At 51.5% G+C, this 25,331-nt stretch overlaps 7 protein-coding genes and 1 non-coding gene across 8 annotated transcripts; 5 read left to right on the top strand and 3 right to left on the bottom strand.

Moving 5' to 3' along the window:
• Positions 1-102: 102 nt before the first annotated feature.
• PSMA6 (Proteasome subunit alpha type-6) lies at positions 103-1,110 on the top strand (the record flags this gene model as incomplete). Its single annotated transcript, XM_051731524.1, has 5 exons — positions 103-109; positions 174-236; positions 314-408; positions 461-673; positions 724-1,110. 5 exons carry the CDS (start codon positions 103-105, stop codon positions 1,108-1,110), a joined length of 765 nt encoding a protein of 254 aa, XP_051588714.1.
• Positions 1,111-2,247: 1,137 nt separating this feature from the next.
• J4E82_005256 (uncharacterized protein) lies at positions 2,248-3,030 on the top strand (the record flags this gene model as incomplete). Its single annotated transcript, XM_051731523.1, has 4 exons — positions 2,248-2,260; positions 2,355-2,586; positions 2,678-2,843; positions 2,902-3,030. The coding sequence occupies 4 exons, from the start codon at positions 2,248-2,250 to the stop codon at positions 3,028-3,030; spliced, it is 540 nt and encodes a 179-aa protein (XP_051588713.1).
• Positions 3,031-4,853: 1,823 nt separating this feature from the next.
• On the top strand, positions 4,854-5,281 carry RPL33A (60S ribosomal protein L33A; the record flags this gene model as incomplete). Its single annotated transcript, XM_051731522.1, has 3 exons — positions 4,854-4,878; positions 4,931-5,134; positions 5,184-5,281. 3 exons carry the CDS (start codon positions 4,854-4,856, stop codon positions 5,279-5,281), a joined length of 327 nt encoding a protein of 108 aa, XP_051588712.1.
• A 293-nt stretch (positions 5,282-5,574) lies between these two features.
• On the bottom strand, positions 5,575-5,673 carry J4E82_005254. The gene has a single exon. It is a non-coding gene; the product is annotated as a tRNA-Ser (tRNA).
• A 1,464-nt stretch (positions 5,674-7,137) lies between these two features.
• On the bottom strand, positions 7,138-7,478 carry J4E82_005253 (uncharacterized protein; the record flags this gene model as incomplete). The annotated part of the gene is made up of 2 exons (XM_051731521.1): positions 7,138-7,266; positions 7,314-7,478. The coding sequence occupies 2 exons, from the start codon at positions 7,476-7,478 to the stop codon at positions 7,138-7,140; spliced, it is 294 nt and encodes a 97-aa protein (XP_051588711.1).
• A 5,466-nt stretch (positions 7,479-12,944) lies between these two features.
• On the bottom strand, positions 12,945-15,389 carry J4E82_005252 (uncharacterized protein; the record flags this gene model as incomplete). Its single annotated transcript, XM_051731520.1, has 1 exon — positions 12,945-15,389. The coding sequence occupies one exon, from the start codon at positions 15,387-15,389 to the stop codon at positions 12,945-12,947; it is 2,445 nt and encodes an 814-aa protein (XP_051588710.1).
• A 320-nt stretch (positions 15,390-15,709) lies between these two features.
• On the top strand, positions 15,710-16,970 carry VMA6 (H(+)-transporting V0 sector ATPase subunit d; the record flags this gene model as incomplete). Its single annotated transcript, XM_051731519.1, has 4 exons — positions 15,710-15,741; positions 15,795-15,883; positions 15,937-16,832; positions 16,887-16,970. The coding sequence occupies 4 exons, from the start codon at positions 15,710-15,712 to the stop codon at positions 16,968-16,970; spliced, it is 1,101 nt and encodes a 366-aa protein (XP_051588709.1).
• Positions 16,971-23,856: 6,886 nt separating this feature from the next.
• On the top strand, positions 23,857-24,445 carry J4E82_005250 (uncharacterized protein; the record flags this gene model as incomplete). The annotated part of the gene is made up of 2 exons (XM_051731518.1): positions 23,857-23,958; positions 24,014-24,445. The coding sequence occupies 2 exons, from the start codon at positions 23,857-23,859 to the stop codon at positions 24,443-24,445; spliced, it is 534 nt and encodes a 177-aa protein (XP_051588708.1).
• Between the last annotated feature and the right edge of the window lie 886 nt (positions 24,446-25,331).

Here is a 25,331-nt window from a genome sequence, read left to right as displayed (position 1 = left end):
CCCAGAGACCGCACCCGCCCGCAGAGCTTACGCAGATTACCGCAACCTCGTGCTGAAGCTGAAGACGTCCATTACAAATACCCAACCCCACGACCTGCCATCATGTCTGGTGCGTTGGAAGCTATAACCTGGTGTTTGCCGCATTCATGCTAACAGCTGCCCTCGTCATACAGGAAGCGCAGGCTACGACCGACACATTACCATCTTCTCGGACCAAGGTCGTCTATACCAAGTCGGTACGCACACTCTCGCACACACATACACACATAGCCCCGCGGCTTCACCCATCGAGCACCACTGACACATGCACCAGAGTATGCGTTCAAAGCGATTACGGCAGCAAACATCACATCACTGGGCGTGCGGGGCAAGGACTGTGCAGTAGTCATCTCGCAGAAGAAGGTGCCCGTACGTATGGCAGGTGCCGAGGGCTGCACATGGTACTGACACTTGCACACAGGACAAGCTCATCGACCCGTCCTCCGTGTCCCACATCTTCCGCCTGTCACCCTCAGTTGGCTGTGTCATGACCGGATCCATCGCCGACGCGAGAGCTTCAGTGAGCAGAGCGCGGGGTGAGGCTGCCGAGTTCCGCTACAAGTACGGCTACGAGATGCCCTGCGACGTGCTGGCCAAGAGGATAGCCAACATCAGCCAGGTCTACACACAGCGCGTAAGTCATGACATGGAAGCAAGGTGCGAGTGAATGCTAAGCAAGTGCAGGCTTATATGCGGCCGCTCGGTGTGGCCACGACCCTCATCTCCCTCGACTCGGAATTTGGCCCCCAACTGTACAAGTGCGATCCAGCTGGCTACTACGTAGGATACAAGGCAACAGCCTCTGGCCCAAAGACGCAAGAGGCGCTCAACTTCCTCGAGAAGAAGCTGAAGAACAAGGAGCACGCTGAGGGTAACTGGGAGGAGGTTGTCGAGCTGGCAATCACCGCATTGAGCACTGTCCTGTCGGTCGATTTCAAGAAGAACGAATTGGAGATTGGTATCGTAGGAGGACCCAAGACCAATGGACAGGAGGGCACAGACCCAACCTTCAGGGCGCTGACCGAGGAAGAAATCGATGAGCGACTGCAGTCAATCGCAGACAAGGACTAAGGAGCCACGGCCGTGGGGCTGCAAGGAGGATGTGGGTCGCTGGAGTATGACCGAGACGTGAACCATGACGATAACAACAGGTAGCATGATACGACCTCTCAGACGTCAAAAGTGCTCCAGCAGCACCATGAATGAAGACGTTAGACTGTACTCTCCTGCATAAGCGCAACTGTGAACGAAGCAGCCGAAACGGGGACCAGAAGATGTCGTAAGTTCAGCCATGACTCAACTTGCCCATGACACCAGATTTCCATACCACCTCAGCTGCAACGGTCTGCAACAACTCAGGAACTGTCCCATCGACGTCATACTACTGGCTCCTAGTCGTCGGAGTGCCCAGCACAGCCGTCGCGTGGCTGATCGTGGCTTTCGCGAGCGTTGTTCGTTTGAACGCACAGGTTCAACCCTACGCGGGCACGCACTTTTCACGTTCACACTCAGCGGACGACCACGCGAAGGCCGCACCGCTAATTATAAGCATCAGCCAATCAGAGCGAGTACTGCGGCTGAGATACACGCCTTGGCTTGGCTGCCTTACCCGATGCAGGCTACCAGGGCTTGCTCGCTAAACTACATTGCGCGATGTGGCGCTTCTAGGGCTGCTGAAAAGGTCCAGCACAACGCTGTCCATTCCAGCTGGAGAGCAATGGTAGCGGAGGGTCGAAAATAGGCATGGTTAGACGCAGACGCACGGTTCCTGCATGTTTGGCTATCCCGTTGTAGTGGAGACTGATACAGATGGTCATGTTACTATGCCGATTCTCACACCTCTCCACAAGCCTCCAAGTGCGGGATGCCAGTTTGTGAGTGGTGTATCGAGGTAGGGCCCTAGTACAGCTGGGAGCTACTCGCGGTCCCAAAGTGGAGCTCGTCCTTATGGTAGCGGCGGGAGCAGCCCTGCAGGTATGGCTATTCCTACCCTACGCTATCGAGAGCCTTGCTCATGGACACTACCACCATCATCATCGTGAATACATGTCTTCTACATGCTATATAATACTTGCCACGCCGCCACCCTTCACCATCCATCCACAGCAGCAAGCCTCAGTTTCTTTCCATCATCTACAAGTTACTTCTTATTAGCCACTTCAACAATCTGTCGCTAGCCGATCTTCATTTCGAAACACCAGAGCCATAATGTCTGACGGTCGTAAGTTCCATCCTGCTCCCGCACGAGATTCTCATCTTTTCAACATCACCAAACCATACTACCATCAAGACTGCGCAGACTGACACCATCACAGTCAACGATGCCCGTGCCATGCGCGTTGCCGAGATCATGACCGACTTCCGCAACCTACAACACTACCTCGTTCAGTTACGCGCCACACCCACTGCGGAAGAGTATTACCTTGAAGGTTACTCCCTGCTCAGACAGTGCACCAGCGAGGCACAGACTATCCTCCAGACACCTTTCTCTGGCAGTGCCAGCTCGGGTTCAGGGGACCCCGAGTCCGAGAAGCAGCAATTGAGGGCGTGAGTCACTCCTTTCTATACCATGTCAAGTTGAGAGAGTGTAGAGAGAGGTTTTGCACTGTGTGGAAGAAGAGCTGACAGAGTTCTGCAGTATCATCACAGACGCGGCTGTACGACGCTTTCAATGCCAACGCGCTTACTTACGAGCTCACGCTGGCCTCCGGTGGATGAACAGCCGCAACAGCATCCTACGAGGCCAGAAGCCCAATGCGAGCCATTTGGGTGCGCTTCAGCAGGCTGATGCTACGATGAGGAATGTACGTTAGATGAGCCTTGCGAGTCTTGACAGGATCCCCACTGACAGTCGATTCATAGGAACTACTCGCAATCAGCGATGCCTACGTAGAAAACACGCTGCGTGCTGCGGATGCCGCACAAGGCAAGTGGTTGAACGAGGATCCTTCGCTGGCGCAGATTCAACAGATACTCATGTCCCGACGATGAGCATCCAGACATCGACGACACTACTCGATCGTGAAACGGGCCCGACTGTACGGTACGATCGTTTTACTGGAACGCTTCACGACTACCTCAATCTCTCCATACCGCGGTGAACCCAGTCACCTCTACGTCGTTTTCCATACATTTCTCGTCGGACAGCCCTCCTGTGGCAGGTTATGCTTGCGCGTTCTTCTTGTATGTCCGGGTTACTCGATCACTCCTCCATTTCCAGTGCTGGTCACATTGTTCGGAAAGCACACACTTGTTTCTTTGGGGTAGCCTGGGACGATAGCCTGCTTTAGCGTTGGCGTTGGCGTCTGGAGTTTTTGGTGCATGGAACAAGTTCCTCTCTTCTGGGAAGTCCAAGCGACTGGTCAGCAAGTCAACAGGTATGCGAAGAATGGCATAGCAAAAGCATGGGAATCTTCGGGGATATATGACCGATGGGTCTTTATTGGAGTCTTTCTTTTGTTCTTACCCATTTGCTATCAGTTGCTGCTTTTAGGCTGCATTCCATGTCCTAGTCTCTCTCGAGTTCTTCTATTCTATTCGCCTCTTTGCTTCTTTTCATGTCAATATTATAATTTCTATTGGTAGCCCAGCACGTTTGACACCACCTCATAAAGACACACACCCATACTAACCAACCCCTCACCAAGAGTCAGAAGCCGAAGCAAGGGCGACTTGGGTAACTCGAACCAACTGTCTTTAGCGTTACGCACTAACCTTCAGCTTGACAGGCACCTGCGAGTCGAGCTCGTACCATCGAATCCCATACAGCGGAGCCGACCGGTCATGCACGTGGACGACATGCAACGGAGCTTCTACCAAACGGCTGGTCGTAGGGCAGATGCTTAGCGTATGACGTCTGCTACATTACGTCGTAGTAGTAGGGCTGAGCAGTAACGATGACTGTGTGCCAATGCGCTTCACAACGATGCAACCCTCTCAAGCCAAAATGCAACAACGCTGTAGTTGCTACTAGAAACTCCTCATCGATCGCACAAAGCTACCATCATCAGAGACGCCATGCACGATCATGCACCGCCCAGCATCATATCCACCGTTCCAAGCTCCATGCATTCGGCATCGCCTTATCAAACAAGGATTCCGGATATACTGTTCGCTTACGTCGTCTTCCCGCACGCCAGAGCTTGAACAAGACTAGGGGATCGTCGGGGTTCCCGAAGACAGTGGGCTTAGCGTGTCAAGCCACGCTTCGCTACCGAGTGGACGAATATCATGTGCGATAGGTGTTGCGACGCCGATGCACGATGCTAAGCTGCCTATTACTAGAAGGCGGGGTCGATATTCAGAAGAGGGGCACTTGAAGGTGTCGGCGTAGGCGCGGCAAACGACGTGAACCGGCATATCAGGTGCGAAGACGTCCACTTGTTTGGGTATGTATGGGATTTTGAAGTCGATATTGCCGCGTCACCTCCATCTTGCGCTTTTGTCGTGACAAGTTCCTCGTGATTGAGCAGAATCATTTTGGGATTTCTTGCTACCCTTGGCTTCTAATGTTCGCTGTTTGTCATGCTTACTTCGCTCCTCTAAATCACAGCATGACCAGAATGCTGCGTCCCCAGCTTGTGCTTGGCAACGCTCATTCACACTACGTAGAGCAATCTTCCGTGGGAACGATTCATTGACTCTCACGATCCAAGAAGCGCTAATTTTGAGCGAGAGGATACAGATTGTGATATAAGCTGTTGTGGTAGTCTGAACTTCGACGACCCATAGTAAACGCTAAGTAAGCATTTTACCGAACGCGCACCAATTGATCGAAAATCTCCAGCACAACACAAACAAGTACAATATTCGCAATGTCTTCAGAAAAGAGCCACCGCCGTAAGTAAGAACGGCTGCAATGATGTCGTGCACATAGTAACAATGTGTGCAGTATACGTCAAAGCCCGCCATGTCAGCTACCAGCGCGGCAAACGCAACACGAACCCCAACGTGAGCCTCCTCACGCTTGAAGGTGTCGACAACACGCAAGACGCGCAGTGGTACCTCGGCAAGCGCGTCGCGTACGTCTACCGCGTTGCAGGTAGCAAAGAGGATGGTCCTCGCGTGATCTGGGGCAAGATCCGCAGGACACATGGTTTGTACATCTTGTCATGCCAAAGTCACAAATGTTGAGTCAAGAACAGGCAATTCGGGTGTCGTCCGCGCTTCTTTCGCGAACAACCTCCCGCCAAAGTCGTTTGGTGCTAGCCTAAGGGTTATGATGTATCCCAGCTCAGTTTAAGAGTCGATGGATGGACCGGAATAGCATTGGGACGGCGTTGAGGTGATTCGGAACGGCTAAAAGCCATAATGGAGATTGCATTCTACATTTTATATATTATACCCAGCACAATGCAAAAACATTTCAGATTATGGAAGAGTGTGGATGTGGTTGTGTGTATGAGAGCACAACCTTTATGTGAAACGCTGCAAAATCGTCTGCGTTATTATTGCCTTGATGCTCTTCCCGTACTTCTGATGTCCAAAAAATAACTACTCACGATCTACGAGAATGTGCAAAAAAGTTGGTTGGTGCGACACCTGTGTGATTCGAACACACGCTCCCGAAGGAACTGGCTGACTTTCCTGTGAAGGACTAGCAGGCCAGCGCGTTAACCACTCCGCCAAAGTGCCAAGACTTACAGCTGTTGAGCCGCTTGATGACAAATCGAAGAATTTGTAGCTTATTATCCGGCATAACGATGTTGTGGTGCCGTGATCCTGCGTGGGTGCGAGATGCGAGAAAGTGGGTATGTGGGGTATGTGGATGTCTGGCAGCAACGCTACAACTCCGGCACGCGACTCAAATTCAGAATGCGACAACTTCCTCCTGGCGCCCATGTCGTACGTGCGATAAGTTACACTGTGAGAGACGAGGTGAAAAATTGGTTACTGCTCTCTCAGTGCCGCTGGGATAGACTAGGCCTTAGTGCGTTAGGACCATTGCAAAAAACCAAGGTTGTAGGTTTTCGGCGAGACACCAACGAAAAGATCAACCAGACAATTTTCAGATTTTTGCAATGTCGCAAGCGGTCAGACCGGGTTTCCTCGACGTAGTCACTCTCAAATCACTCTGAGTAGTGTTATGCGTAGGGACCGCATCCAGGAGTAGCCTCGTGCAATCATGAGCCAGGGCCAGATCTTGAGATCTGTACTGGCGTAGGCGATCTCAGCTAGACATACCTATGCGCTGTTTCAGGTCGTGATGTGACGGATGCTGCGTTGTTTTGTGACGACACTTCACCAGCCTCTGGCTCGCTTACATGCAGACCAATCACACGCCCCTCGTCCCTGCGTCCTGGAAGCGGCTCACGCTCCGCCTCATCACTACAACTCAACAGTTCAACAACACCTGGTTTGTCCTTGTTTTCTTTCATTGCGGTGTGTACGTGAAGAGTCAGATGTGCGACGTGGCACCAATCCGTTCCTCCAGCTTCCTTTCGCCAAGATAGTCGTTGCATACATGACGGACCGGGTGCCCAAGTGCTGGGCAACACTCTTAGTTCACATTTCCGCTCACCAAACTCCCTCATCCTGGTCGTCTGGCGAGGCAAGAAGACAAGACGCGGATAATCAACCGCCAAGATCAATACAACAAGACTGAAATCACATCAGAAATAGCCCCCAGACCGCCTCCCTGTAAGAAGATATCGCTATACCCCCATACGCCCAGAGCGATAGCCTTCAGACCTCGTCTATCCTGCAAAATGGCTGTTTTACCCCAAAGAAAGTTCAACTTTAGACGGATACACACTCATTTGTGGACGCATTGGCAAATACGATGAACAAAAAGACCCTTTTGTGTTGGGACTAGAATACATTTTGCTGCGCTCCTCCAACAGTAAAGTGGTGGCTAGTGTGTTATCCATTCTGACAAGACCGAAGACGCCAAACCGAAATACCGAGACTTCATATAAATCCGTATACCATAAACTCGTCGACTCGTTTCCGCCCTGGGAAGACATGCACGCTAAAAAAAATACTTGACGAAAAGAGATTGAACGTATAATACGTGGAACTATGGGTATAGGGCGAATGCTCTTCGAACTCCTAGACCGGGAACTGAAGCGAAATCCACAGCTGTGTTCTCTGCCGCGGTCATGTACTCCGTCGTATCCGTTGATTTATTGGGATAGGTGCGTTTACGAAGACATTAGACTCGTCGGCGATGCGAGACTGTTTCTCTTCGTATTCTAAAGAAGACAACTTTAGGTCGTCGATTTGTGCCTGCTGAGTTAGCCTCCAAGCATAGTGTCATAGTAGAGTCAAGCTACCTTGGTCAATGGTGGTCCAATAGTGGTTATCAGAAACCCGTCGCGTCCCTGGAAGGTGTATGGTCGAACGATTGCATCCGGGCCGCAATGGTAGCGTATTTCGCTCTGGATAACAGCTCTCGAGATGCCGAAGCCTGGAACAAAGTACGAGTTGGGAACAGCCATGATGTTTATGTTGGAGCAATCACGTCGACAGGGTATCTGTTAGGTGGATTATGTGTTCGTGCGCTGGGAGATGATCGTAAGGTTGGGCACGCAGAAAACTTATACATCTGACCGACAGCCTTGCGACTGGCTAATCGGTTGCATACATTCTGTCTACACCGGTTCCAGTCCGGATGAGGATGCGATGCATCGGCTGCGATTAAGTCCCTCCGTTGGGCGTGGACGCGCACTGACGTTCGCCTCATTGTTCGCCTCAGAAGCCCAATCACCGCCATTGGGCAGCGACGAAGGCCGGGTCACACAACACCCTTCAAGGTTGACCATTCATAATATTTCCGCTGCATTGTTTGGTATATCTGCTACTCTTGGAAGGACTATGGCCGTTTCGATATGCTTCACATCTCGGCGCTAATATCTGAAGCGGCCAACACAGCTGCCACGTCTACAGAGTGGTGTTCTGTCAGGACGACTACGGATGTTTAAAGACGATCTCTTTGCCACCATACTCTCTGGCGAGTTCTGTAATGGGTCATTTCCTCTACACCCTTCCGCAGAGATCCAAGTCAGCCGGCTGATATTGTTCCTTCAAGTGCAACGGACTTCACACGAGAGACACCCTGGCGGAGACCCCCAATGCCGATCCATACCCCGGCTGAGCTTCCACGATAGGTGACACCCAGTCACCCCACGGTAATCGCACTGCATGAAAAAAAGTATCTCGGTGTCTAAAGTTGGGTCAAAGTAGCTTCACCGCTAGATCCGTTAAGCGAAGGATGCGATCGCGTCAGGGAGATCCCTCCAGGCACGCGACGCACTGGGTATGAATGCATCAAGCTACGAGCATGTCCCAAGTTCCATATATTCCAAGATCCGAGCCGAGACCCCACAGAACTCACCCTATGTATCTTAGTTGACGCAACGACGGTACCCGAGCAATTGGGCTTCTTCTATCGCAGACGGACTAAGCGCCAGCACGATGTGGCGAGTATACTATAACTAACTGTGAGGCAAGCCTGGTCTACCCCGCTTGTCATCAATGACCTACTTTGGTGCTACTGGAAGGGCGGATAGATTACGGCATGTACCATCAATGGTGAGAGGGACGTGGTCGACAATGCCCTTCGTTATCGCCTCGAATGTGAAGCTGTCCTGTCTGAGGTGTTCATGGGCTTTGTTCACTTCGGCATAGATCATCTCTCACACCCAACAAACCTAAGTCGAGCGCGAATCATTCCTCGAAAACATGGGATCGTCTTCTGAGCTCCATCGTAACGGCGGTCTCGGCTCTGAAACCGCCGCATGAGTCGTGTACACGTGTGCGACTACACGAACATGTGCCCAATGCCCAACATCCAAGCGTCCAGGTTCGATTACAACAATAAGCATCGCATTCTTATAGCAAGCCTAGCTACACTACAACAAACTATGCACCGGACTACCCCGCAGATTGTATCATGCAGTCCCCCCCATACGCCAGCTCACCTTGCATCCGTCGTCAAGAGAACGCCATCACAATACCTTATCCTACGTCATGTCCTTCGATGAATGAGACAAAACGATGCAGTGTGGGCTGTGATTTGGGAAGGAGAACCTGGTTTCCGGCCTCTCTGCGGGCACACAAGGTACCCTTGCGACCACGAATGCGTAATCACGCCATAGTTGAGTCGGTGCCCCCATTTCACCGACCTCATTGGAAGAAAGCGGAAGATGGCGCAGCCCGAGGTACTCCGCACCTAATACAATATTGGAAAGCGTCTACCTACCATAACTATTCAGAAGCGCACAGGGGACTTTCAAGCGGCCTGCGAGTGCTGCAACTAGTGTCAAGGGAAAGCACAGTCAGGTACGGAAGATCGTTGTAGGACTCTACATGCAAGGTACGGCGACCACTTTCAGCCAGGAACTACGTTTGTATCCAGGTGTTAGTTTCCTCAGACTCAACGACTCGTCATAGACTTTGAAAGCACAATTCTGAGAAGCCGTCTTGCTATCTCTTGGTCATAATGCGATTGGCCTCGAGCAGCTGTGTGGCAGTCGGTACGAAGAGCTTGCTCACCGGATATCGACAAGGCTCAATCTCTTTGTGGTTGTTGGAGATGATACCCTTGGCAACATCATCTATCTCCCTGTAGCCAGCTAGCCACTGTACAAGCATGTGCTGGCTGAAGTCCATGACTCTCACCGGAGCGCTACTAGATCGGCTGATGGTCCTTCGAAAGGAGCACTCCTATCGGCTGCCCGCGCACTGGAGACGGAGGGCCATTAGCCATCGCCATCTGCGACCTTCCTGACACCAATTTTCAGATCAACATACAAAGTACAATCCAGTGAAGTCGGAAATGCAATATGCATGGGACAACACACTGTCAAAGCAACACTCAACCTAGTCTAATGATGTGCAATCATCCTCTGTTCGACTTGTTAGAGACAGCCACCAGTACACAAGTCAGCAAGACTGCAGGTGGAACTTTTGGCATCACTTGTGCCACCGTCTTGAATGTGCTGTCATCTAGACCTTCTTTGAGCAAGGGAATCCTTTCAAACGAGAACTGTTTCAGGACAGTCACTCACGTCAGCTTCATTCATACCTCCACACCGCTGCCCTAATTCGGAGACCGAGATCCCACAGCCGCAAAGGCCTACGCATGACATACGCTTCATCCTGGGAGTGAATACGACTGGTCTATCGTTGACTAACAAAGGGCTGCTAAGTCCACAAGACTTAGGGGGCTTGGTAGTAGACACGGGGTTCATCCGTTCGTGTCGATAGGGAGACAACAAGACGGCAATACCGTTCGCGTCCGCCTCATCGAGCTACACAGGTTTAGTTCGCGACCCCCGAAAAGAACATCATTTATGGATCCAGTAACGGTATGTTGAGCGTGAACCGTTGATCTCGTGTGCCACGTCAACTACTCTGGTTGATGCGCGGTTACCTTTGCTAATCCCCGATGTAATGCATACGGCACATCGTTCGCGACTCTGCCTAGGATCCACTGCCTAGCCAATGGTCTCCAGAATCTTCTGTGAGCAGTTCTTCACAACGAGCGCTATCTGAAAAGTGAGGCTTTACAATTTCCGAAAATGTATTCATGTTTGCCGATCCGATTACGCCCAGGGCACGAATCGCTTCAACACGCGGCTACGCTCCCGAGCCGAACAACGTGTCTCTGTAGAGACGACAAAATTGAATAAATGTGTGTAATTGATTGTTCTCGAAGCAGGGCGACCAATAGCTGTCGCGGTGAATAGTCAAGCATTCTGAGTGTCGATCTTTAGAGATTGGCGAACCGACCCACTTCACTTTGCTTGTTGCGGCGTCGGACATGTGAGCCTCACAAAAACCTCGGCAAGCTCCTTAGACATCACGATGTGGAGCTGACCCGACCTCTTTCCAATTTTCAAAGGTGGCATTTCTATACTCGAACAAGAAACATGCAAAGATGGAGACACTCTGTCTTGGATGTTGTACTGACATTCTCTAGATGAGATAGTACTACGCTTGACATGTCAACCTTCTCCGCACCGTTTTTCCAAGCTTACTTGGTCTTCATGGGTCCATGAGGGGTACGGATGATAACGTTCCCTTTCCCGGTTCCCATGGGACGTAAAGGTATTGTACTATGAGATCGTACATTGCATCACTTCTAACGATCAATAAACTGCACGATACTGAAACAGCCTTCTTCGCATCCGATCTGAGCACAAAAGACTCGTACTGACTTGGACTCGATAAGCCTCTTCATCGATGAAGACAACCTCGTTGTCCCAACGTCCTCAAAACGAGCCATGTTATAAATCGCAATTAGTCGCCACAGCAGTTTGCAATCTCGCAAACACGGCGAAAATACGCCGTTCATCGAATGGTCCAAAGGGCCACCGATTATTCCCAGCATACACGGGGGAAGCGTGTAGTTTATACAACTATCTAGAAGATGCAAGGCGGTCGAAGCGATACGAACGATGTGTCCACACCAGATTGGCTATGCTTCAACCAAGACAAAACAGCAGGCTGAGTAGCTGTAGGGCTCTTATCGGACCTCTGGGTTCTCTCGAAGCAGCAGCTGGCACAGCGATGAATGCTGTGGATCTTGACGAAGCGGACATCTGCCCTGTGCTGGTAGCTAGTCTCCTCCCCGCCTCACCATCACTTTTGCCTTATTGTCGGCAGACTTATTTTCGGCAACGATATTGGTACCATCGATCTCATCCTTAAGATCCTCTTCGGCCTTGCGCTTGTCGACTACCATGGGTTCATCGTGACCCTCAAGTAGCCCTTCCGTTGTCAACATCCTGTCGGTTTCGGATAGGCTTGCAACATTCTTAGCATAGGGGGCCTTCAGGGTCATGTTTGGTTTTTCCTAAAGTATACACGAGATTGTCGTTCATTTCTCTTAAGTCTGAGTTGTTGCTGCTATACATGTCCATCTCTTCCTCTTCTTCCTCAACAAAGTTTGGACCAGGAAAGGTGTTATCATCAGCCAGGACAATTTGGCCACCTTGTTTCTGTCGACAACTTCCATGGCGAATTCGGTGCCCTCCAGAACCCTGCCCTCATTGTCCAACTCACAGAGCATATCCTATGCGGCCTCAGGAAACCTCGCCTGCATTAAGCTGTAATGAGGCACCACGTTGCCATATCCTGGACACGACTGTCTTGTAGATGTCGGTCCTGAAAGACATTTCGCGCAGCCTGTGCAGCATGTCGTGTTGGACGATATGTTGGTGCTTGCGCGCGCCGGTAAATTAGAGTCAAAGGGCGTGATCCAGGTAGACGTAGCTTACCATGTACGGCAGATTGAAGAATATCGGCCTCATTGTCTTGACGTATAATGTGATGTTGGTGCGTTATGATGGCACCAGACCGGCATCTCTATCGTATGTTCTGACTTGAGTACTAGATCGTGACACAGGAACACTTTGGTTGCCTAGCCCAAACAACTGTTTAGAACGATGTGGGATCCCAGGACATGCAAAATGATGTCATGGAAACATTCAAGGTACCCTGGTGCTTCAGACTTTTTCTTTTCATCACCTGCTTTTTAGCCTCGATGTCAAGATGTTGGACTGACATCACCATCGAACGCATGCTTAAATCGAAAACGCATACGAGTTTCTCAATCACTATTAAGACTATTTCAAAACACGCTACCGTTAAAAACAAGCGAGCAACGCAATTACCAAACTCAAATGCGCGCCTAGTCCGACCACAAGGGCCGTGAGGGGTATACAGCAATCGTGAATCATCCATTTTTTGTGCCCCTGGAGAACGCCAACAAGAAAATGCATCTTCCATCCCATCAGTGGTTCTAACACCGAAGAAAACAACGCATAGTTATGCAAACACAAGAGAACGCAATACAGTGATGAAGGTTGCCCGTAGGCGAGGAGTCTGACTCCAGCCAATCGTATTGGATTCATAGAAAGGATAAGAAGCGCCGTGACAATGCAATAAGAACGATATTTTTAAGGGGAGGTAGGGCTCGGCTCCTCCTCATCTGATTCGTAGGTGATGATAGGAGTTTGCCATTCGACGGTGAGCTTTTGTTGGTACTCTTGACTGTTAATGAGCTCGTCGAAAGCGGCTTGGCATTCATCGTCAAGTTCAATCATCTCCGCTACAGGCATGTCGTCCAGTATGTTGGCCATGGTAGCCGCAGAAGCAGCCATCTGTGCGGGAGTGGCGGCAAGAAGCGACTCATTACCAGCTTCAGAAAGAACGCTTGGTGAAGGGTAGGTCGCCTCTCGGAGACGAGAAGGCTTAGCAGGTGTGTGCTTCATGAGTCTCTGGCGCTGGCGCTCAATCTCATCTCCTGGCTGCTGACGGGTTGGGGTGGGAGGCGCATCGTCTGTAGACCCTCCTGGTAGTGGGGCGTGCGCAGGAACGGGGGCTGGTGGTGGTGGTTGGGTCCAGACTGGAGTAGCCTCGGTATCAGATGTCTCGCTGCCCATTGTTGAATCTTCTTCATCAGAGTCATCAGGAACGCTGAATGAACCCATGTTAGGGTTATGAGTGTGGGCGCCTTCAGTAGTCTCCTTGGTCGCAACTTTGAGAATCTCGCGGTCTTTCTCACGGATCTCTGCCGCGGTATCGTGTCCTTGCAATTCGCTGAAGATGTTACCGCCGGTGTTGTGTGACATGGAGTTGGAGAACATGGGTGAGGGGTCGATTGAACGACGGGGGTGGAAGTCGCGGATGGAGGCAGACTGGCCATGGCTATCAAAGAGATTAGGCGAAGCACGCGCGCTGTTGCTGGCGGCGAACTGCTCGTCAATAGTGGGAACTTCGTCATCCGTAATAGTGACATCGTGAGTCTTCTTGTGCTTTTTGGCGGCATGCTCTTCTTCCTCGGCTACAATGTCCATGTAGACGGCCCAGACTGGTACTTCATCTTCATCGTCCAGATCGCCAAGGGGGTCGCCAAAGCCAGTCTCCCAAGGCTTGGCTGAAGGGAAGTTTGACAGGTCCTTGCATAGGACTGGTGTCTCGAGACGCTTACGCTTCTCGCGGAAAGCGGGATCGTTCCTCAATGTGGGGATGATTTGCTTGGCCCACTCTTCTGCTTTCTGTTTGTCCTCACGGTCGATGCCTCTAAGTAGAAGATTCATCAACGGGTTGGTGGGCATACGCCTCTTTCTTGGTGTCTTGACGCGCTCGCCAACGGGTGTGGGTGGGAGTGATAGGGTCTCAGTAATTGTGTCCTGAGGTGGTAGAGGTTTTGTGACGGTGGGTGAAGCGACCTCGGGGGTTGGGGGTGGTTTGGGGGTCGAGGAGAAGAGTTTGGATTTTAAGGCGGAGAATGACCTGCTGAAGATATTGGATGGTGTCGCGACGGGGCGATCAGGAGTTGCTGAGACCTCCCGAAAGGTTCTCTTAACCGACTGTTGTGGTGAAGGTTCCATAGCAACGTCATTGTCTTCAAATGTTTCACTGTCGTTGCTTGGTGGCTCGATACGTCGGGTCTCCTTGGCGTTGCTCTCGATCTTGTGGAGGAGTGCCAGAGCTTCCTCATTGCCGTTTACAAACACACCCTGTGCTGGAGATGACTCGCTGATTCCTACTAGTTCACTGTCGAATTCTGCGTAGTTAACGTTAGCCGGGGATCCGTAGCTATGACGTGAGAGGTTTCCCAAACTTGTATGCAGATGCGTATTTTCCATGCGCAGACGAAGGTTCTCGCTCTCATACTCGGCCATCTGCTGATCTTTCTGATGCAACATCTCGGCAAGATTCTGGTTGCGAGCCTCAAGGTCTGTCACACGCGCGCGGAGGTGGTAAATCTCCCTGAGCTGCTCCGCGTTCTCCTCTTTGAGAATCTCATTGTCGATTGCGTGTTCTGGGGGTGGGTTGCTGTAGAGAAAACGGTGCTTACTTTTGGTGAAGCAGAGGCCCACGCCATCTTCGTTATCGGCAGCAGCCTCGTCTTCGCTGCTCTCAACAGTCGTAGCCGCCAGCTTGGCAGCAACTGCTTTTCGCTTCTGACTGGTGGCCTTCTGCCGGGCTGTACCGCGAGCCTGCTTCGCAGGTTTTGTCTGTTCTAGACTGCGCTGTGGTGAGGCCTCTACGCCTGCTGCTTTCAATTCTGCGCGAGCGGCTCTGGTGAGCTTCTTGGCCACGACGGGAGCTTTTGCCGTGGTGGTGGTTGTGGATGATGTGGTTGTTGTGGCAGTGACTTGGGGCGCGGCATTTGCGCGTGACGTAGCGCGACTCTTTGTGACTGTCTGCTGCGACTCCGTCACGGTCTGCGACTCGACCTTGGCAGCCTTGGGCTTGCGGCCCGGCTTCTTCTTGGGTGCCGTCTCTGGAGCAGGCGATGCCGACTGTGAGCTTTGCCTTGATGCGGACTGCGAGGACTCGGTAACTGCGGCGGCGGCGGTGCGACGCGTAGTGCGCCGTGTAGTGGTAGACATTGTGCCTGGATGGGGTCAGCAAGAGCGATGCGCAGCAGCAGCGGGGACGTACGGGGCAGTTGCGATGCAATTGCCAGGAAGCAGTAGATGATCTGATGCCAGATGCGACTGCGTGGGGGAGTTGGGATGGTTGTGGTATTGGGGTGTGTGTTGGCAGAGGAAGTTGCAATGGAGTTAAGAAAGTTGTCACTGCACCTCCGGCCATTGGGGCTAGCGCGTCACCCCGGCTCGAATCAGGCGCGACACGGGCCATGCCTTGGCATGACGACCAAGCTGGAGCTCTTTGCCTGCGACAGTCGACAGCAGCCAGCATCAGCATCATGGAGGGCCTTTACTACAACGTCAAATACGGGTACGAGACACGCCGCTGACCTGTTCCTGTCCACGTCTAACCAGTTGCCGCAGCTACATCGAGGGCATCGTGCGCGGTTACCGCAATGCACTGCTCACCAGCCAGAACTACAGCAACTTGACCCAGTGCGAAACCATCGACGGTACATCACATCCAGTCGCCGCTGCCCTGGCACCCTCTCTAACTATGATGTAGATGTCAAGCTGCAGCTCTCGCCCGCGTACGGCGACTTCCTCAACTCATTGCCCCCGAACCCGTCGACGTCTGCCCTCGCCGCAAAGACCACCGACAAGCTCGTGGCCGAGTTCCGCTATCTCCAGGCCAACGCTACCGGCTCGCTCTCCAAGTTCATGGAATACCTCACGTACGGCTACATGATCGACAACGTCGCGCTGCTGATTACCGGCACGCTGCACGAGAGGGATACCCGAGAGCTGCTCGAGAGGTGTCACCCACTCGGCTGGTTCGAGACCATGCCGGTGCTGTGCGTGGCGACCAACATCGAGGAACTGTACAACTCGGTTCTGATCGAGACACCGCTCGCACCCTACTTCAAGGGCTCGCTCAGCCACCAGGATCTCGATGAACTCAACATTGAGATTATCCGCAACACCCTGTACAAGAACTACCTCGAGGACTTCCACCAGTGGATCAACTCTTGCTCTGACATCGCCGGAACACCCACTTCAGACGTCATGTCCGAGGTCTTGGAGTTCGAGGCCGACCGCAGGAGCATCAACATCTCCCTGAACTCGTTCGGCACCGAGCTTTCCAAGGCAGACAGGAAGAAGTTGTACCCAGCTTTTGGCAAGCTGTACCCAGAAGGTACTTTGATGCTATCGAGAGCAGATGATGTCGAGGGTGTGCGTATTGCCGTTGAGAGCGTCGCCGACTACAAGATGTTCTTCGACCAGACCGGTCTCAGTGGAGGTGGCGGTGGCGGCGTAGGCAACATGGCTGGTGGTGTTGGTGGTGAGACGAGGAGTTTAGAGGACCTCTTTTACCAGAAGGAGATGGAGATCTCCAAGCTCGCATTCACCCACCAATTCACCCACGCCATTGTCTACGCATGGGTAAAGCTGCGCGAGCAGGTATGTTGCCAAATCTCACCATGAAGAGAACATGTCGACTAACATGATCTACAGGAAATCCGTAACATCACATGGATAGCCGAGTGCATTGCGCAGAACCAGAAGGAGCGCATTGGTAACTACATCAGCGTCTTCTAGGTGTACGCATTATTGTAGTAATAGCATGTTTGGGTCCAAGTAAGGAATATCTTGGCTGGCGTTAGGGTACGGTTCGTATATCCAACTTTGTTAGATTGCATATCTTCTCACATGTGTCTTCTGTCTTCGTCGCTGTTCCCGTTCTGTGCCAGATGTTAGGAGACCTGTTCTGTACTTTCACCGCCTCAAGTATCGTCTTGCCCTCGTCATTGTCACCAGCTAACATACAGCAATTCATCACCGTGTCCCAATCTTGATAGCAACCCAGACATCTGTGTGATATGGAGTACTCGTAGATTCGTTTTAGTCAGACCTACAGCATCCAAGTCTGATATCTTGATCAACAATTCAGCTTACAATCGCTCTTATGTCATAGTGGTCGTATAATAATTGTCATTGGTCATACTTGGAATCAATAATCGACTCCAACGAGACTCCCGCAAAACAGATATCAGCATGTCATAGTCTGTACGACACATGTGAAGAGTAGAAGAAACATGTGAATGCTCCAAGCCCTAGCCCTAAGAGAGCACGTGAGGTCATCAAGAGCGTCGAAGCAGGAACCATATGTATGGATTCGAAAAAAGGTCCTTTCGATAGCCTATAAAACATGGTATATTTCTTAAAGCATTAGATCAAGTATATCAATACGAATCATCAGTTGGCAAGCAAAGGGGCAACCAACTCAGCTACCGATGGGGCGGGTGTTACAAAGAACGATGATCATGAGAATAGTCAAGAGACTAGAAACGATCATGAGTAGGTCAACGACGGAGAGGGCGAGGGTGAGGAGGCTGACAATCGCTGCAAAGAGCGGCTCACGCCTTCACTGATCAGTGCAGCATGTTCATCGTAGGCTCAGGACGATCAGCACATTATCCAGACAGAAGCCACCCTCGCTGACGACGATGTCAACACATTAGCCGTGATCCGAGACTATCTTAAGAGGTTTCAACCAAGCATAGTTTTAGTAGGTCGTACTAGCCCTTCGCAGCCATCCTCTTCCTAACCCAAGTGCTCATATGCCGAATGAGGCTGGGACCGACATCTAAACGTATTCGTGGTCAAAGTTTAGATGCAGCTGTCGTAAAGGAGGCCTAAGGGTCAGTTTCGTGCAGGAGGAGAAATTGCAGAATGCAGTGATCCTCAGAAAAAGTAAACTGGCATGGAACCTTGTGGGGACGTAAGAAGAAAGTATGTAGCCTTGCGTCTAAGGTAATCTGATCGACGTCTTCGCTTCAACGCTAGCATGTTTGAGGCAAGTCAGCTCGTGTTGGGGTAAATAGTGTTCGAGGGTCTACTAAAGTTGGTGTGGACCCTAGTTGTGGAAAAGGAAAACAATGGCGAGTGTGCATGTGCGTCATGGCGCTAAGGTGTGACAAAGCTCACGACGGTGTATGCACTTCGCTCATCCTTATTCATACTGCTGCGTTGCGCGTACACCGCTTTCAGGCAAGACCGTAGTGATGGAGTTCGTCCTAGTATTCCTAGACTCGCTCTTAGGTTGCCTGAAATGCATGTTTCTTGCTGACCACTGACTTGGATGAACAACAGCTCTAACTCCACATTTAGAAGCTTCCTAAGGGGTCTTATCAGCGAGGTTAACACGACGAGCAACTCTCGTCATCCTCCGTCATTTGGCGGATACATTATCTCCGAAGAAAAGAAGTGCTTAGGTGCGAGGGAGGGTGGTATGGTACTGCCGAACCGAAGTATGAAGCCCCTAAGAACTACCGCTTTGCAAAACGAATGCCAAACGGCCAGCTAAGGGTTGTTTTCAAGGGATGGTACCCGCCATCGTGTCTCCAGCGTGCAGAAGTTGGCAGTGTTGCGAAAGCCACGCGTGTTCAGGTCACCAAGTTTATTTTCATATCACCAAGTTTATTTTCATGTCTGTCAAACTTCGTGAGGACATGGCTCATTCTTGTGGGCCTTACTACTCAAATTTGTACGCTTACTCATGCCTCAGTATCTTCTCGTCTCTACTTTAACTGTAGTTTCAGTCTTGGAAACATAAACTCCACGATCTCTAGAGGTCACACACTTGTCTCTATATCGCGAGCTTCATTTTCAGGTACCGAGGCGCAGGTCATGTTTGCTTGTCTGAACAACAACGTGAAAAAAAGGTCAAAATAGACCCTGAGCTGAAGAGAACTCGGGGTTAGCGAGCATTCGCTACGTGTATACATGTGCTCCATGCGAGTCACACACAGTTCATCTGAAAGTCATACCACCGGAATCGAAAACATCCACCATCATTCGCTAACTGCAGCGCACAGTACCATGCGTTCTAGAGGAAAAAAGAAGACAGACACCGCAAGAGCCTCCTCCAAGCCTAGAACGAAATTTTACAGTTTTACCCTGAATTAAACGTCGTACCATGGATGTGCCGAAAAGAAAAGAACAACAGCCGATGGCTTGCAACGGGGACGCAAGAGGGCAGTGCGAGGTAAGTCGTTCGCAGCGAATGTTTCAACACACGAAACAACAGTAAGTCCAGCCTCACGGTCTTCACCGTTTTTTATTCCGATCTCGAACCCTGAATATGCTAACCTGAAGATCGGGCGAGTATGAATGCAAGGCGAACTCAACCTCTCCCCACAGCGACGATAGCAAGTATACTTGTGAAACAGATGGCCGCATCAATGACCCTGGACCCTAGCTACTGCTACTATACTCAGGGCTTCGCCATAGAGTTCAGTTTCAATACCTGTTACCACTAGTAGTCCCATGCCTCAGCCGACAATCACCGACCCTCAGCACCTTGCCTTCCCGTCTCTATCTTCATCCCTTCCGCTGAAACCACCCCGCGACCACTCCGCACGTGCAGTCCAACCTAGTCTCGCCATGCATTCCCGGTCCATTTTCCCTCGCTTACGGCCCAAGCTCTCCTCCCACCACCTACTATTCTTCCTCGTCTCGTACGTAACCCACCTTGACCACGAAGCTACTTGGCCCGAGCCTGTCTATGTATGGGACCCGGTCCAGAAAGATTACCAGAGCGCATACCGAGTATCCGAGACTATACAGGAGTGGTAAAATAGACGAGGGAAAGCGAACCATGGTGCGGAATGGGCAATATGTCAGGTAACCGAGTGTATGATTTGAGGATGTGCACAGAATTAACTACACCGGTGAAAATGAGATACGGGACTACCTAGGTGTGATGTTCAATGAGCTACTTTTCTTTGTTGTACTACAGAATCGACTTATCCTGCTCAATCAGCAGGCAGGCGCACGAAGATAGTCGAAGCGGTGTTGAATTCATGTTCCAAACGGATAGTATGAACTCAAATTAGCGCGCACCTACTCCCGCTGTTGCGAACCTACCTAGATACCAAACCTGACTATTACGGCAGAACTTTGGCAGTAAATGCGCGATGTGCAGTCCGCCGAAGAAGAACTGAAGAAGGGACAGAAGAAGGTGAGCGAAAAGATCAAGCGTGGTCTTTGCGAATTTTCGTGGACGCAAGCTGAATAGTGTCGCAGGATTCCGAAGTTGGTCGACGTGGCGTGACCATGGTCTCCCGGCTAAATGTCATATTGGCCTACTTCATGGTTGTGATCCCAAGAGTCACTCCACTCAACACCATGGTAACGCCACCTCACATATGGCTCACACATCTCCCCATGGGGATACAAGTAATCCTGATAAAATGTTTTCCACGTTTTCAGACTTGACATATAAATTTACCTTGTCATGCATCTAATCTCATCTGGTCTTCAATCTGCTAACAAGAAGTCAATACAAACTCGTTGCTCTACACAATACCGTACCAATCTTTCAAGTTCAGCACAGACACGATGCAGTACCACTTCCACATTCCACATCCGCACTTACGCATACCACATGCACATCTGCATATTAGACAACACTTGGATAGGTGGCTAGCTGATGTCGCCGAAGTGTACGGCCGTGCTGCTTGAACAACCAGAGCAGCAGCGAAACCGAGGTAATGCGCAAGGCAGGTAGGTAATAAGTAAAACTCTCATGTAGCTGCGACACGTACTAATTTCTCGCGATAGAAGTGAGACGGGAGATGTAAGGTTGTGTGTTGTTAATGAAGCGAGGACTGGCGTATGGAGTTCAGTTCTTGGGATAACCTGGCTAAACTGGGTAGTTTGAATCTATATCCATGTTGACAAGATTTGATATTTGCGAATGTAAAGACCGGCTCTAGATTCACCCGACCTTGCTTTCTTGTCAGCTCATCTCGCGATTTCAAACAGCGCACAAGGCACCGATTTTAACAGGAAACATGAAGATGTTGGGATCGAACGCATAGCATCTAGGCCCAACTCACCTTGTGCGCTCAAATGGAATTACTCGACAGAGAAGAAAAAAGGTCCGATGAGAGCGCAGCGGCAGAATCCAGACTGCCGAAGGAAAGTGGAAGAAAAACAACCGTCCACCGAATACTCACCGAGTCGCGAATGGCGGTGGTGGTAGCATGCGCCACAGCTCCCATTATACTTTTTGTTCCTAAGACCCAGGCTTCGATCCGTAGATCCACCGAGCCTCATCATCGGGCAGAAGGCATGCAGTGGGAGAAGAGCCGAAACATATGTACAGTCGCACAAATCTCCACTCTACTCCTCTAAGGGGGCCCAAACTCTTTCTCTTTACAGACGGGTACGACGTCACACATAGATTTGCGCTACCGGTGGATCTGGCCGGCGACCAGGCAGGCGGGTCAAGAGGCAGGGCGGCTATTCTCATCACGATATCTGTGTATTGGACTGGGGGTGGAATCCTGCATCCCACTATAATCCGCTCCTGATCTGTCGTCGGCGATCTAGAAGTCCGCGGAGTTGGATGATCCGGACTGGGGTATCGAGTCAGTTGAGATGGGAAATCGCGATCGTGAACATGGACATTTGTGAAGATTTGCATCATGGGTATAACTGTTGTACGAGGATTAGGTCGCCGGCTTGCTGGATATGTACCGGGGTTAAAAGGGTGAAAGCGTCATTGGACAGAAAACGGGACTGGGGTTCATTGATTTGGAAATGATGCCTGACAGTTCGGCGAGGCTGCGCATATTGGATCTGTGGGTTCGCACAGTATTCCGCAGAAGGCAACTCCAAGATGCTGCAGTGTTGGCAGCAGGGTACAGAGTAATCATTGATGGGGCATCGTCACGATGCGAACGCGAATCGGGCAGAATGTGTGATGATGGCATTGGGCTGCTGTCGCAGTGCGCGCGATGCATGGCAGGTCTGTTCAGGAAAGGCAGGTGTTGTCTACCGTCCTACCATGTCCCGAGAGAAGTGAGACGAGCGTTGGTGTTGATGTCTCATAAACGTTGCTGTCCGATTGACTGTTTCTCGCACAAGGGTGCATTAGTCCCGAATGCGAGGTACATGGCCAAATGGGTGCCTGGTTCGCGGGAGATCAGAGATCAGATTGCTTGACTGGACCCAGCGCCCAAGGGAGAGGGCTCATTCGTTCGGCCGCGATCCGGAGCGATAGGTATCTACAGCAACTGTTCGGCCTCTCAGATGGGAGCCAGCCACTGGGAGGAGCTTCACGCTAGCAAACCTGGGCAGGGGTACGACTCTGGCTAGCTGAGGTGGTCGCTGACTCCGAGAAAGTGGCTTGTGGTTGAGAAGACGGCACATTCCAGCGCGTGAATATTGAACAGAATGATCCCCACCCCCATCGTCTATCGCTTTGAGCAGAGGGGTCAAGATAGTTTGCAGAAAGACCGAAGTTGTGAGCTGGCAATCATGACGAGCATATGGCCATGATTCAGGCTGACACTTGGCAATGATCGCCAGGCAGCGTGCGAGAGTGGATTGGTGGAGAGCCCCGCCGACAGACGGCCCAGAAGTTTGTTCCTGCGTCGCATCCCGATCAGGCATCGCACCACGACTTCCATGCATCTTCTCAGGAACAGGCTACAGCATCACAGGACCATGATCTCGACATGGTAGCGGATCCATCGTTCGGCGCATGGGGCGCGCTGCGCTAGGCAGTTTGGTGCTTTTTGCTACAGCTGTCAAATACTACTCTCACCGCCCTTGGCGCCTCGAAACATGCAGTTAGCCCAGCGTCCGTGAGGTGGAGGGGTACACGTCTCCCAGACGCGTTGTACCACGATGACAGGGCGGGCGGTGAGATTTGGCCATGAGCTGCTGTTGTTTCGAAATGTTGAACGTGCGAGAAGGCCAGATGCCCACTGTGCTTTTCGTTACAGAATCTCTCGCTTACCCACCCCAGATACAGACATTGCGCTATCTACGTCAGGTGAGCTGTCAGTCTGGACTATCATGCTGGCGTTGAGGGCTGCATGCTTGCGTGTAAGGAAGATTGACAGCAGACTGACCAGAAGGTGCGGCTGAGGCGTCTGGTGCAAGTTCCCAATCCGTGGCTGATCGGCGTCCGCGATCAGATTGCAGCAGGAGGGGTTGAGGCTTGAATTATGCCATGTCTGACGCTTGTGATAGGTTCGTCGTGTAGAGGCGCCACGCTTCTCGAGATTGTGGAGTTTGTGCAGGCCTGAACAGCCAGCCCCTAGGCTCAGCACACTAGCATCTGCCATGGGACCCCTGCGCAGACGGCAACTAAAAGCAACGAACGCTGATCTGGTCAGAGCGTGAAATGACGGAAACGGTAGAGCCGCAGCCATGTACCACGTTTTTGGGCGCGATCCCTGGGGTCAATCGGCGAGCGCGGCGCTATGGCGCATGCTGGGGTGGATGCCATCCTGATTCCTTACCCAAGTCACGCTCGGTATATAACACTTGATCGCCCTAGCCTTTTGGTTCAGTCAAACTCAAAGCCCAGCACAGCAACAACTACTAGCCTTACATCGAGACCCTCCACCACCAATACAATCAATCATCAACATACATCGGAGCATTCTACCAACCACCAGCCAACATGTACCAGAACCTTGGACGCACACCCAACTGGGAAACCTGCTTCAAGCAAACCCAACTCACCGAGGAGAACTTGCGAACACATACTGCCACCCACAAGAAGGTATGCTTTGACCTTGGATGACGTCTTTATCAGGTCACTGCTAACAGTACAACAGCTCGATAGTGCTTGTGAAATGGATGACCAACTTTACTACCGATATGACGGTGACTTTGCTGAGTCAGACGATGGAAACGTGGAAAGCCAAAGAGAGACCATCGCCTTGAGAAGAGCAGCATCGTTGGAGGTCTTGAAGGCGTACGGCGGGTGCTTCGCCTCTGGCTTCCTCGCACTACAAGAGCCCCTCCCATCAAGGCCAAAATCCAAACTCAGGTCATACGAGAGCGCATACAGCGTCGACATGTCAAGAACGGCTTCCAACGCCACATCACTCGAGACAGCCTCAAGCAGCTGGAGCAGCAACGTCGACGTGCCCCGGCCAGATTCGTCTACATTGGGCGCACCAGTACCGGAAAGCAAAAGTGGAAAATGGAGCTGGCGAAGCATGAGGAGGAGTCGAAAGCAAGCTGCGAAGAAGATTGAAGTTTAAAAAAAAAGTTATTTATTGGCTGGCCTGTCGGTCTCTACATTTTTCTTGTGTATATGTTTATTAGCGAAGGCGTTGGGGGATCACGGATACCATGGAAGACTGCGGAATCATCTCTTTTGTCACGAAGCCAATGGCAGAGCCACTCAAAACTTGACGGAAAAAGCACGACTTTGTAGTGTTTAATGTACATATTATACCAAGAAAAGACGGCCTTGATAAGCCTTTTTCGACAAACATGAGCTACATGTACCTTGCAACTTGTGCAGTGTGACCCTACAGTACCCGAAGACCGGAGTCCAGACGGCCAAGCTTGGAGAGCCGGATATGAAACATGAGAGGATAATCGTCTCGCATTGGTTGAGATGTGGAGAGGACCATCAGGAGATGCATCAAGGGCCGACGGACATCTAGACTCGACGACCTGATGAGGAAATCTCAGGCGACAAGCTCAGCCCACGTCTGGGCCATGAGTAAGAGCCGTCTTGTTCGGAGGTCACGATGGTGTTGCGGATGTACTGCGGACTCGTCCATGCATGCCGTGGGGGACGTCCTGCAGGCTGACGGACAAGCACCGCCTGACCAAGCAACCGAGCCAGTCACAGTACGCGCAACCCTTTTGAAGGTGCGTCCAGAGTTAGCCAGGACAAAAACAAAATTTCCGCAGACAGCAAGGCATTGAAGCTCAACAAGATGGATTGCCGGGTGCGAAGAACAAAAGACGACTCGATTGCTCGATTGTTGGAGCACGAGGCCGGGCAATGACGTACCGGTGGGGCGCTGCGAGGGAGCGGCAAAAAGCTCGGCGCCCGCGTGGAAGTCGCGAGGGTGCAGGTGGTGATGGTGATGAGGCAGGTACGCCCAGGGGTTCCGAGGTGCACGGGATCCT

This window comes from Alternaria postmessia (genome assembly GCF_024291825.1).
Source record: "Alternaria postmessia strain BMP 2775 chromosome Unknown scaffold_27, whole genome shotgun sequence".
NCBI lineage: Eukaryota > Fungi > Ascomycota > Dothideomycetes > Pleosporales > Pleosporaceae > Alternaria > Alternaria postmessia.
The sequence above is the reverse complement of the archived record's forward strand: the minus strand, read 5'-3'. Positions and strand labels throughout refer to the sequence as shown.